Below are 11,913 nucleotides of genomic sequence, written 5' to 3'. Positions count from 1 at the left end.
CGGTAACTATGTTTAACTATTTGAGGAATCACTTATTTCCAAAATGGGTGCCCCATTTTACATTCCAATCAGTAGGTTATTTCTGGTAGGAATGCAAATTTCTCCAGACCCTCACCAACACTTGTCTTTATGACTCTGTCTGGCTGTCCTATTGGGTGTAAAGTAGTATCTCATTGTGATTTTGATTTGTATTTTTCTGATAAATAATGAATTTGAGTTTTTTTCATGTGTTTATTGACCCTTTGTACATCTTCTCTGGAGAAATATTTACTCAGATATTTTATTCACTTTTGTCTTATTATTGTAAGAGCTTTTTAGACATGTGTCTCTATTCAAGAGTCAATTATCACATTCACCATTTAAAAATATTTTCTACTCTTTAATGGTTGTCTCCTCATTCTGACAGTATCCTCTGAAACACAAAAGTTGTTAGTTTCGATGAAGTACAATGTATTTACTTTTGTTGTCTAAGCTTTCGGCGTCTTATCTAAGAAATTATTGCTTAATCCAAAGTCGCAAACATTTATGCCCATGTTTTCTTCTAAGAATTTATAGTTTGCAACCAGATCTTTGATCCATTTTGAGTTAATTCTGCATATTATACAAGGTAGTGTTCAAAATTCATCCTTTTGCATATAGATATCCAGTAGTGCCAATAGAATTTGATGAAAGAAATTGTTTCCCCGTTGAGTTGTGTTGGTACTCTGGTTGAAAATCAATTGTACATAAATGTTAGAGGATTTATCTTTCCCCTCAAGTCTATCCCATTGATCTATATGTGTGCCTTGATGCCGCTACAACATATTCTTCTTTACTGAAAACTTGTAGTAAGTTTTGAAATCAGAATCAGGAGAGGCAAGTCCTCCCATAATTTTTTTTTTTAATTGTTTTGCCTATTTTCTGTCCCTTAAATTTCCATAATCATTTTAGAATCAGCTTGTCCATTTGTGCAAAGAAATCAGCTAAAATTGATGTAGACGGCCTTGACTCTATAAATTAGTTTGGGAAATATCTTAATATCAAGTTGTTTGATTCAGGAACATGGGATGTCTTTTCATTTATTTAGGTTTTCTTTCTTTCAACAATATTTTGTAGTTTTCAGAGTGTACATTTTGCACTTCTTTCGTTAAACTCGTTCCAAAGTATTTTATCCTTTCTGATGCTATTTTGAACAGAATTTTCTTAATTTCATTTAGTATTATTCATTGTAGATGTAAGATATAATTGATGTTTGTATATTGATCTTGTAACCTGCAATCTTGCTGAATCATTTATTAGTTCTCATAGTTTCTAGTGGGTTTGTTAGAATTTTGTATATAAATACTTTGTCATCTGCAAATAGCAAGTTTTACTTTTTACTTTCCAGTCTGGTTACCCTAGACTTTTTGAATGTCAAATAAACTAATGCACAATTTAATATTTAGATTTATTGAAGTCCACATAGTACAAAAATCTTTTAAAAGGAAAAGAAAAAAAGTGCTATGGAAAAAAAGGAAAACAGAAAAGGCAATAAATTAGGGGGCAAGAATTCTGGTTCCCATACCATTATTAATTAGTTGTGTGATCCTGAGCAAATTTCTAAGTCTCTTATCATTCTATATTCTATATTGAAAATCTTTCATTTGGCATACCTGTGATTCCTGGGGTTATGTAAGAAATAGCTTTCCTCAAGTTTTTCAGCCATTACAACTATAATTTTTACTGATTATACTGAGAATCTTCCTCCTTTTCCATTTTTGCCCTTCACAAAGAGAATAAGGTTACCAACACTAGAAGAGCACACTAATTTTATCTTCATATTAAGAGAAAATGAAACTCTCAGGAAAGGCACAACAGAAGACACTGAGGGAGTGTAGGCAATTACAAAGAATTATCCTCATGGTAACAAGCTTAACTATAAATGAAAACTTTAGAGGTTTGTGGAAGAAATGAACAAAAGTGAGCAAATGGATGAAACATTTACTCTAGTACTGTACTAACATTTTAAAACTTTAAAGAAAAATTAATAAAGATATAAAAAATGGCAAAAGTATGTTTTAAAAATATACATTATCCTAAGTTTTAAACACAAGGATCACCTTTTAAAACCAAAGTTTCAGACAACATTTTTAATTATAAATTTAATTAAAATGGAAAAGGTGTCTCATGATACACAGAACCACATTACATTTTTATGCCAAATGTAGAGATTCTGCCTCTGCTAGTGCTGATGGTCCTAAGATACTAAGTTATACTTAAATATTTTTAATTCCAGTTCAAGAATTTTGGAACCTTAGTTTTAATCTTTGCCTTAAAGGAAGAAGACTATCCAGAGAAGTTCCAGAGTCACCTCTGTCCTTATGACACTGTAGAAAATTCAGAGAACTTTTAGCTGCATCTGGGAAACAGTCCTCTTCATTTCCAGCTGTTTTATAAGCCTGGACACACTGTTCAGTTTCTTCAATATATATTTTAGAGTTATTCAACTTGTTGGCATCATCTTTCTTGAATGGGGCTGGGTTATGCTGCTGAGAACTAGGCTTCATTTTCTGAGTTGTGTTTTTAGCTTTCTCAAACACAGAGACACTCTCTTCATCAGAGGAATATCTGTCAAGGCAAACGCTTTTCTTCATTACACTTTTCTGAGTGGTTTGCACATCACCTTTTCTACTATGATCTAAAGCAGTATTTGATGGTCCAACTCTAACATTGGAGGTCTTTACTATTGGGTTATTGACAGAGTAAGATTTAGAAGTATTAACTTTATAGTTTTCTTGAAATAGCTGATCTCCTTTTATAACTTTAGATTGTCTAGATTCATTTTGCAAATGAATTCCTAGAAGATCCTTTGAAGGATGTGATGGACAATCAGAACCACTCTTAGCAATAAAAGATTCTTTTGTGGTACCTAGGGACGGAGTTTTCAGGTCAACATTTTGTTGTGCATTATCCTGAGGATAGGATGATTTTATACGTATTCGTTCCTTTAAAGGCAAATCCTGAAGATGTAAATGAGTAATGCCAGAAAGTAGATGCTCTTCAGGATTAGTCTTTTGAAGATCCTGATCCAATACTTTATTAATGTTTGTGGTACCCCATTCTGATTTACATGATAATTCTTCTGGGAAATTTTTAAAATTTTCAGGGATGGCTGTTTCAAGTTCTGATTTTAAACCATGAGGGGAAGTGTTCCTTGGAATAGCTGGTGAATTACTGAAAGAAGTACCTTCCCAGTCAATGGTGCTTAATTGTAGATCAGCAATCGCTGATAGTTTATGGGATGAGGTACTAGGTTGACTAGCTTCTGGAATTAGAGACTTACTGACAGCTGTAACTTGCTGCAGAGCCAAAGGTCTTGGAGAAGACATTAAATGCTCTTGTGTATTCAAACAGGGAGTATCTTCAGGTAAAATCAAGCTACTCAATGATGCAGAAATAGATTTCTGGGGTAATGCACAATCAGGGGTAATTTCCAAATTTAACTTGGAATTCTGCATAGAAAAGACTTCACATGCGGGGTTTAAAGTCATCTGTGACTGGAAACTCATCACATTATCTGATTCTGGCCAACTGTTTTCTTTAGACTTAATTTTCATGCCTGAAAAGAATAAAAGACAATACTATTAAAATCTAGTTTATTTTCCTTAACTTGTGTAAACAAATAAAAAAGAGTCCAGATCAGAAATCTTCTGTATGAGTAATTTTTATTTTTGTCTTTCTTGTCTCAGTGCATTCCTGAAACTGTTATAACAACATAATTCTTAATAAAATATTATAAAATATTTTCTCTTGGAAACAATGTTATAATTGAATTTGTTTTCCTCATCAAGTTCTAGGAAATAAAGAAAATGTGTTTATAATTCAAAACATGTCATGCATACTAGTTGCTCAACAAGCAATAGTAAAGTTACTATTAACACTTAGTTAAGTTAGCAGACACAGAGCAGAACGGTTTACTTGTGGCTTGAAAAAGACAAAGGAGCAAGAGGAAATTCCTAACTCTTGGTTTTATAGAACTTTCAACAAAATTTGGGCAAGATAAAATTCCAATAGAATAGGTAACTCTTCTTTGACATTTGGGTGTGGTACAAATAGCTAGCAAATGCGACACTTACTTTTTTGTTTCTTCCCTTTCAGTGCTAAGTTTTGTTTTTGATAAACAGCAACAATCTCAGGATAAGCTGCTTCAAACAATGATTCTTCTTCTATTGTTTGTAGAACCATTTCTCCATGTTTATCCTCCATAGCATAATGTTCTAAAAGATCAAAAATACAACAAAAACAAAAAATTGCAGATTTGTAAATTTCAATTTTTCTAGGTAAAATTAAGGTTACCAAGTAAGCAAAGTCATGTGCAAATTGATAATTCATTACAGATCTTGCTTTATAACATCTCTGTTTTAATACTAGTTGATACTAGTTGATAATGCTAGATAATACTAGCTGATACTAGTTCACTGTTTTAATACTAGTTGATACTAGTATAGAATTGATTTTCTTCTGCCTGGCAAGACCTGGAAAAAGATTCCTTTCAAAATGAGAACTTTAAATTCTCTTGATCTAAAGATGGTACCTACAGGATAGAACACTTTGCTTAGATAAGGTTGGTTGCTTTTAATTTAGTATAATGAGTGTTAAAATTCCAGATAAAGATTGGGAATAAACAGTTTCTTAGAACTCCAACATTAACTTTCTTTATTGATGGTTCCTCAAAAGAACAGAATTGAGGATACATCCAGGTACGCTGGATTCATAAGCAGCTACTAAATGAAAATGAGAATGCTTGCATGTAAATTTATAATGTGATATATAAATAGACTAGATCCTTACGTTTATCCTACATATGGGAAAAATCGCATGAGAAGCTACACTATAATGAAATATTAGTGAATGAGTTTAAAGTACAAAAAATGGAAACATTAACTTACAGTGTTTCGTAGTTAAACTGGCTAGGACTACATTTTCTTCCTTAAGAAATAGCACCCACAAAGGACAATGCTCTCTTCTTTTCTTTTTCTAATAAATTTTATATTTTAATTTGACACAGAGAGAGAGAGAAGGCAGAAGTAGGGGGAGTGGCAGAGGGATAGGGGGAAGGAGGCTCCCCACTGAGGAGGGAGCCTGAAACGGGGCTTGATCTAGGACCACAGGAAATCATGACCTGACCCACAGGCAGACGCTTACCCAACTGAGCCACCCTGGCGCCCCTGGCAATGCTCAGTTCTGAACAGAGATGCACTACCAAACTGAGTTAATGCGATTTTCTTTCCTGAAAATATACGACAGTTGGTGGAACTGTTGCTAAACATCCTCAAAATTCTTCAGCTTTCTGTTTTCTTAGTATTGCTTAGAATGGTTTATCTAATTCCAATAATTTCATTCTTCAAAATTACCTATAACTTAAACTTTGACAAATCTACAGCCTCACTCATTCACTTATAATCACACAATCTAATTTCAAAGGCAAATAAAAATGAATTTGGAATTACTTTCCATTTTAAATGATCTGTGCTTTCCTTGCCTTCAGTTTGGGAGCTAATTCAGAGTTCACTGCATTTTTGCCTGCAGCAACATAAGAGTAATTTGACAACTATAAATTCTCATGAAAATGAAACAGAGTAAAGAAAGGAGAACATTTGCAGCAGCATTTTCTTCAGAAATATGGACCAAAACTACTTCCATATTACATTCTTAAACATTAATTATAATAGAAATGTCAATTTAAGATATTAAGATAAAATTAAAGTTTTTAATATTTACTATTAGTCAAAACTTATTTAAATAGCACAGGTAAACTACAAAATCAATCCTCAGTGCATGTGATATGTCTCTTTCCCTCCCTCACGAAGAGAATAAGGTTACCAACATGTTTTACATATGTATATCATATTTGCTAAACATATGTGGTTAAATGTTACAAACTTTGCTTAGAGTAAATACATACCAGGCCTTTCCCATTCTATTTCAAAGCAATGAATTCCATTTCTTTTCCGCGTTTTAACGATTCTGAAAAACAAATTCTTCCAATGAGGTCTAACTGCAGGAGTTATTTTGAAATTTTCAATTTGTAGACTGAATTATTAACTTTTCATTGACTTTTGTTCTATTTTCATAATATTCTAAAGATACTTAGAGAATTATGGCACAGTTATTCTTTTGAATAGTTTATTCAAAAGATAATTTTATTGTTAGGTGCACAGAGTTGATAATGGTGATATCCTATCAGTAGATTTCATTATTAATCAGCATTCCTTTCCTCCATAATAATAATTTTTCTTCTGAAGTCTATTTTGTTTCTGTTAATTTTGCTATATCACTTTGGTAAATATTTACATGGTAATCTTTTAAATCTTTTTATTTTCAAATTTTGTGTAGTTTTATTCTGCACATGCCTATACATAGCAGAATATTGATGAATTCTGTTTGTTTGTCCTATATAAGGCCTTTTAATAGATGAGTTTAATCCACTTATATTTATTGTTGATCACTGATCTTGCTGGATGCTTTTATACAATTTATTTTGTGTTTTCTGTCACCCAACTTTTTCTTTGCTATGTCCCCCTTCCTCCTTCCTGTACTCTTTTAGTTTGACAGTCTTACTTCCTACTTTATGTATTGGTTTCAAAGATAGAGATTGTCCTTCTGGGGTTTTAGTGGTTACCGTTCATTGTTTACATTGTTTACGTACATTGTTTACATGTTTACATACATTGTTTACATGCATACTCTGGAAGTTTTAGTTTATTATCATCATTGTATATTAATCATCAAGCATTATACAGCTATTTATATATGTGTTTTTCCAGTTAGTTTATTAAATGAGCTAAATACATTTATTCATTTCTCTTTATTGGTTGACTACTGTTTTTTGTTATCTACATCATCCCTCTGGGTTCATTTTTCTTCTGGCTTAGGTACCCCCTTTAAGAGTGCTTTTAATGAGGATCCATGATTTATTCACCAACCAGTAAATAAGGCTTAAATGATGTTTAGGCTGCCAATTATTTTTACTCAAAGCTTTGAAACGTGACTCTAGCATTTTGTCATGAAAAATGTATGCTATCAGATTGTCATTCCTTTGTAGTTTATCATTTTTCTTTGATACTTACTCCCCAACTTTTAGTTTGTAAGTTTTTAAGTCTTTAGAAAAGTTTCAAGAATGGCACAATGAACACTCATATATACCTTTTGCTGAGTTTTACAAATTCCCAGTTCCTGTGCCTCCACTTTAGATCTTTGTACCCTTTCTGGTTCATTGAAATAGTTCTATGGTTAAGCTTGGCTATATCATTTTATATTTATTTCTTTTAATAATCTGTTGTTATTACTATTTGAAGCGGAAAAGTATGTGAAGACATGAACTTACTGTTATCTTGAATGTAAACCATGAATAAACTTTGAATATTTCATACTAGACCTTTACTCCATTTTTATATAACAAAGAGCCATATATCCCACTACTAAGAGTATTAAGATTATTAAAGGTATTAATTAGATTATTATATAGATCGTAAGATACTTAAATGGAAACACAGAGACTTCTTTGTACAATTCTTCATATTACCGAATTGGCTGTAGTTGATTAGAATTCCTTCTACCAAGCTTTCTTTCTATCATGTCATAGTGGGTCAAAAGCACTAACAATTTCTCACATGCATAGTGATTGGGCCATTCCATTTTTTCAAGAGTAAATCTCTGTAAATATAAAACAAATAAAACAAGATTTTGTTATCTCTTAGAGACAAACAGCCCTCTCAGGTAATATCAGTTTTTTCTTACAGAATTAACATTAGTTAAAATAGTATCAATGAGCGTATTCCCAGGAAGAACAATAAGCCTCCTAAGGAGGCAATGTTGCATAAAGAGTAAGTGTGAGACTTGTCAGTTTGAACCCCAGTATGATTATTTCCAAGATGTTGGGTAAATTACTTAATTTCTTTTAGCCTCAGGATTTCCATCATAACATATATCCCAACTCAGAGATTATAAAGATTAAGTGAGGTTACATGTAATGTGTTAAATATGATAGCTAATTTTAATGTTCAATAAATGCTGGTTGCATTAGTATTACTGTTGTTGGTAGGGATAGGCAACAAGTACTTACAATTTATTAAACTACTCTGTTTCCCTAACCACTATATTAGGGGTTACTATAAATAATCTCATTTAATCTTCATAGTGACTTCATAAAGTAGTATTATTTCTCTTTTGAGGATAACACATATACAAGGTCACATAGTAGGTGACAGACAGTCCAAACTTAAAGTTAGTTCACTGATTAAAAATCCCAATGCTGACATAGCATAATGTATAAACTTATCAAATCACCAAGTTGTACACCTGAGACTAATGTAATCTTGTGTGTCAACTATACCAAAAAAAAAAAAAAAATTTCCATTGCCCTTGTAAACTTTTATAACAACAAATTTATTTCTCACATTCTCTGGGTATTACGCCCTGCCCCCAATATCTTCCTAAATACAATGAATCTGTACATGGTACATAAGGTGTCTTCTAAAGGGCATAATTATGGTTTGTCTTGTGGTCTGAGAAGTATGGTTCTTACGTGGCAAAGGAATGAAGATCAGAAATAAATGCTGAAAAATATATGTGCAGTCAAAGAGTCAAAGCTGTTTTAAATCTCCTCTCAGACCAAAGTGATTATCCCTTCTTATCTTCCTAGTACACAACTACATAGTATAAAGTAAGTATTTATTTTCCCATACCTGAAACAACAATAAATCAGGTCTTTGGTACCTGATTACTTTCACCAATTTATCCTTGTTCAGAAGGAATTCTTGAATAACCTAGCAAGAGAAAATAAAATAGAAATTCAGCCTTCAAACTTTTTAAAAGAACTTCTGAAATAAGACATACATTTGAATTATTAGCTATTACCTCATGGAATGGGAATCCCTCACAACTGCAAGCTTTTCTGAAAATAAATTATATACATGTTGTTAATATCATCAGGCAATTTTAGACTGTAAATTCATTTCATCCAATCTCTGCTGATTTAATGAAAAATGCCCTTGGATAATATCCCAGTCATCAAACTTCTCTTTGAATAACTACTAAATCACTGTCTTCTGAGACTGCCTAAAGTCTGACCCGAATCAAAAAAGATTTTGTGAAATGTTACCAATCTAGACATGGGGGAAGGGTATGTGGAAATAATTCAACTAGAGGTGTATAAATAGGTCAGGACAGAAAAAAAAGAGTCAAAAGAAAGAACTTACTTCTTAATGCTGTTCTCGATGGCACTCAGTTGTCTGTCATGCCCTGTACGGTGCCACTCACAAGGACAACAGTATTCATAATCATGTGGTTTACAATACTGATTAGTTTTACAGAGTTTGCATCCATTACGTACATGATCCTTAGATGAACCTTTATGGAAACACAAAGAAGTATGATTTTCACTGCTTTTTGATTTACCTTCTATATCATTTTTTTTGCCCTATCCAAATTTTTAAAAATGAACTTGGTGAAGTCCTTAGCATATAGAAAGGTTCCAATACATTTAGGTTGAATAGAATAATGATGCATACTATAATAACTCTTAAGACAACGTAGATCCTGAGCTCTTACGTGACACTTTTTTGTTGTTTCTATAGTATATTCTTCTATCTGAAACTGTTAATTTGTAACTAGAAATTATAATTTTACAATACTCAACAATAGAAAACTTTGTGGTGTATTTGGTAACTACATGCAAGAAAAATAGGATGTAATCACTAACATTAAAAAGGATTATTTATGGGATGCCTGGGTGGCTCAGTTGGTTGAGTATCTGCCTTCAGCTCAGGTCATAGCCCCAGGGTCCTGGGACTGAGCCCCACATTGGGTTTTCTGTTCAGCAGGGAGTCTGCTTCTCTCCCTAACTCTCCCTCTGTGCTTATCCTCACCTCTCTCAAATAAATAAATAAATAAATACAATCATAAAAGAAAAAGATTCTTTACTTAACAGAATAATTCATGAAATGGTTTCTTTAATGAGAATATTAAAAGAATATAACAGTTAATTACCTCTGCTAGTATCTAGCCCTCAGTAAACTTCACAGCTACTTTTAAACTGTGGTTGGAACATGAATGAATTAAGACTATGCACAGGTGTAGGGCCCTAGTTCCCTTTTGAAGGAAAGCATGACCACCTTTAACATTGTTTTGAGAATACAGAAGAGCACACATAACTGACAGGAACTAAAACTGTCATTTATAAAGTATCAAAAAACTACAGAATTGAATTCTCTAAAGTATCCTATAAAAACATTTATATCGTCCATGATTTCATCTGCAATTTAATAATGCTTACGAACATATACTGATACAAATAGAAAAAGAATTTCTTTTATTTTTAATTTTTATTGTTATTTTTTAAAGGTCTTATTTATTTGAGAGTTAGAAAGAGCACAAACTGAGGGGAGAGGAGGTAGAGGGAGAGAGAGAAGCGGACTCCCCATGGGTGGGAAGCCTGACACAGAGCTCAATTCCAGGACCCTAAGATCATGACCTGAGCCAAAGGCAGATAGATGCTTAACCATCTGAGCCACCCAGAAACCCCAAGAATTTCTTTTAAAGGATGAGCTAATAAGATCTCCTACTTTCTCCTGGGGGCGAAATGTGCTTCTGATCTAGTACACACTAATGACATTTTTTTTTTTTTTTTACCAAGACTAGTGAAGAGGAACCAAGTTATTTTCAATAATAATAAACATGTATTAGAAATTAATAGTGTTATTTTTAAAGATTTTATTTATTCATGGAGGAGAGAGATCACGAGCAGTGGGGAGGGTAGAGGGAGAAGCAGACTCCCTGCTGAGTAGAATGCCTGACGTAAGACTCATTCCGGGACCCCAGGATCATGACCTGAGCTGAAGGCAGGCGCTTAACCAACTGAGCCACCCAGACACCCTAGAAATTAGTTTTAAGTCACTTTTTTTTATGCAAATAAAAATAAATGGTTTTAGTTTGATTTCCCCCTAAGATTTAGCATTATGACATTTCTTTTTTTGTTTAAATGGATTTCTATATTGAAAACATAATTTTAACGTCTACATAATTTGGTATCATAGTTTGAAATTGCACTTGCCCTGTGCTTATTGTTTACATCATATTATTTCATTCAAATAACATCTATTGAGAGTCTATTGTGCATATGAGACACAACTCCTGATACTGAGGATTTTCAATCTACTGAGGAAGAGTATGTAACAAGTATTATAAGAACAGGATGACAATGCGGGTATCAGACAGTAATGTTCTAGAGTTTTCATTCCCTACATCTGCTTACCTGGATGGGAACACACAGAACAATGGGCCGGTGTTTTAATAGCTAGTGGTTGTGGATCAGAGGATGATTCTTCATTCCACTGAGTAAACCTGCAAAAAAAAAAAAAAAGATGTTAAAAGGAAAAATGACACAAAACAAAAACAAGGTCACCAAAATGCCATGCTCTCAAATGCCAGGCTATTCTCTTCCCTTCCTTACCTGCCCATTTGTTTTCTCTTTGATGATAAAGTCACTGGCCCAGCCTGGGAAAACCCTCAATCTATGTACCTCAATTTAAAAATGTGGCCCCAAGGATAATAGAATTGCAACAGGGGGAAGAGAGAATCAGATGGTTACAGAGGAGAAAAGAAGGAAGACGGAGGAGTGGAAGGGAAGGGAGGAGGAAAGAGAAGGAGGGAAGGAGAGGGAGGGATAAGGAGAAGAGGAGAAAAATAATATGTACTCATATATTCATGTACTCATACGTATATAACATACATTCATTCAGTTTGGGGGTGTTTTCTTTTTAGAGAATCTTAAGTTAGGCAGCAAGATATAAGGAGAATGACTTGTATATTTGTGTTTTTGATCTCTTTTCTGTGTGAGTACAAAACAAATAGAATGATGTACGTGAACATTTTCCCGTATCAGGAATAGGGGTG

The 11,913-nt window shown here is 33.2% G+C and overlaps 1 protein-coding gene across 2 annotated transcripts in view; it reads right to left on the bottom strand.

The window, feature by feature from the left end:
- Positions 1-284: 284 nt before the first annotated feature.
- The window catches only part of GEN1 (GEN1 Holliday junction 5' flap endonuclease), a 31,149-nt gene continuing 19,520 nt past the window's right edge, over positions 285-11,913 (bottom strand). For both annotated transcript variants that reach the window (XM_032866883.1, XM_032866884.1), the window contains exons 7-14: positions 11,273-11,361; positions 9,219-9,369; positions 8,878-8,914; positions 8,706-8,786; positions 7,544-7,674; positions 5,924-5,985; positions 4,095-4,235; positions 285-3,577 (exon numbers count right to left, since the gene is read on the bottom strand). In XM_032866883.1, coding sequence (XP_032722774.1) covers positions 2,256-3,577; positions 4,095-4,235; positions 5,924-5,985; positions 7,544-7,674; positions 8,706-8,786; positions 8,878-8,914; positions 9,219-9,369; positions 11,273-11,361 — 2,014 coding nt within the window. In that variant the 3' untranslated portion in view covers positions 285-2,255. The remainder of the gene's footprint in view (positions 3,578-4,094; positions 4,236-5,923; positions 5,986-7,543; positions 7,675-8,705; positions 8,787-8,877; positions 8,915-9,218; positions 9,370-11,272; positions 11,362-11,913) is intronic.

This window comes from Lontra canadensis, unplaced genomic scaffold, assembly GCF_010015895.1.
Source record: "Lontra canadensis isolate GAN:19392208 unplaced genomic scaffold, GSC_riverotter_1.0 scaffold32, whole genome shotgun sequence".
Lineage (NCBI taxonomy): Eukaryota > Metazoa > Chordata > Mammalia > Carnivora > Mustelidae > Lontra > Lontra canadensis.
Note: the sequence above shows the minus strand (reverse complement) of the source record. Positions and strands in the feature narration are given on the sequence as shown.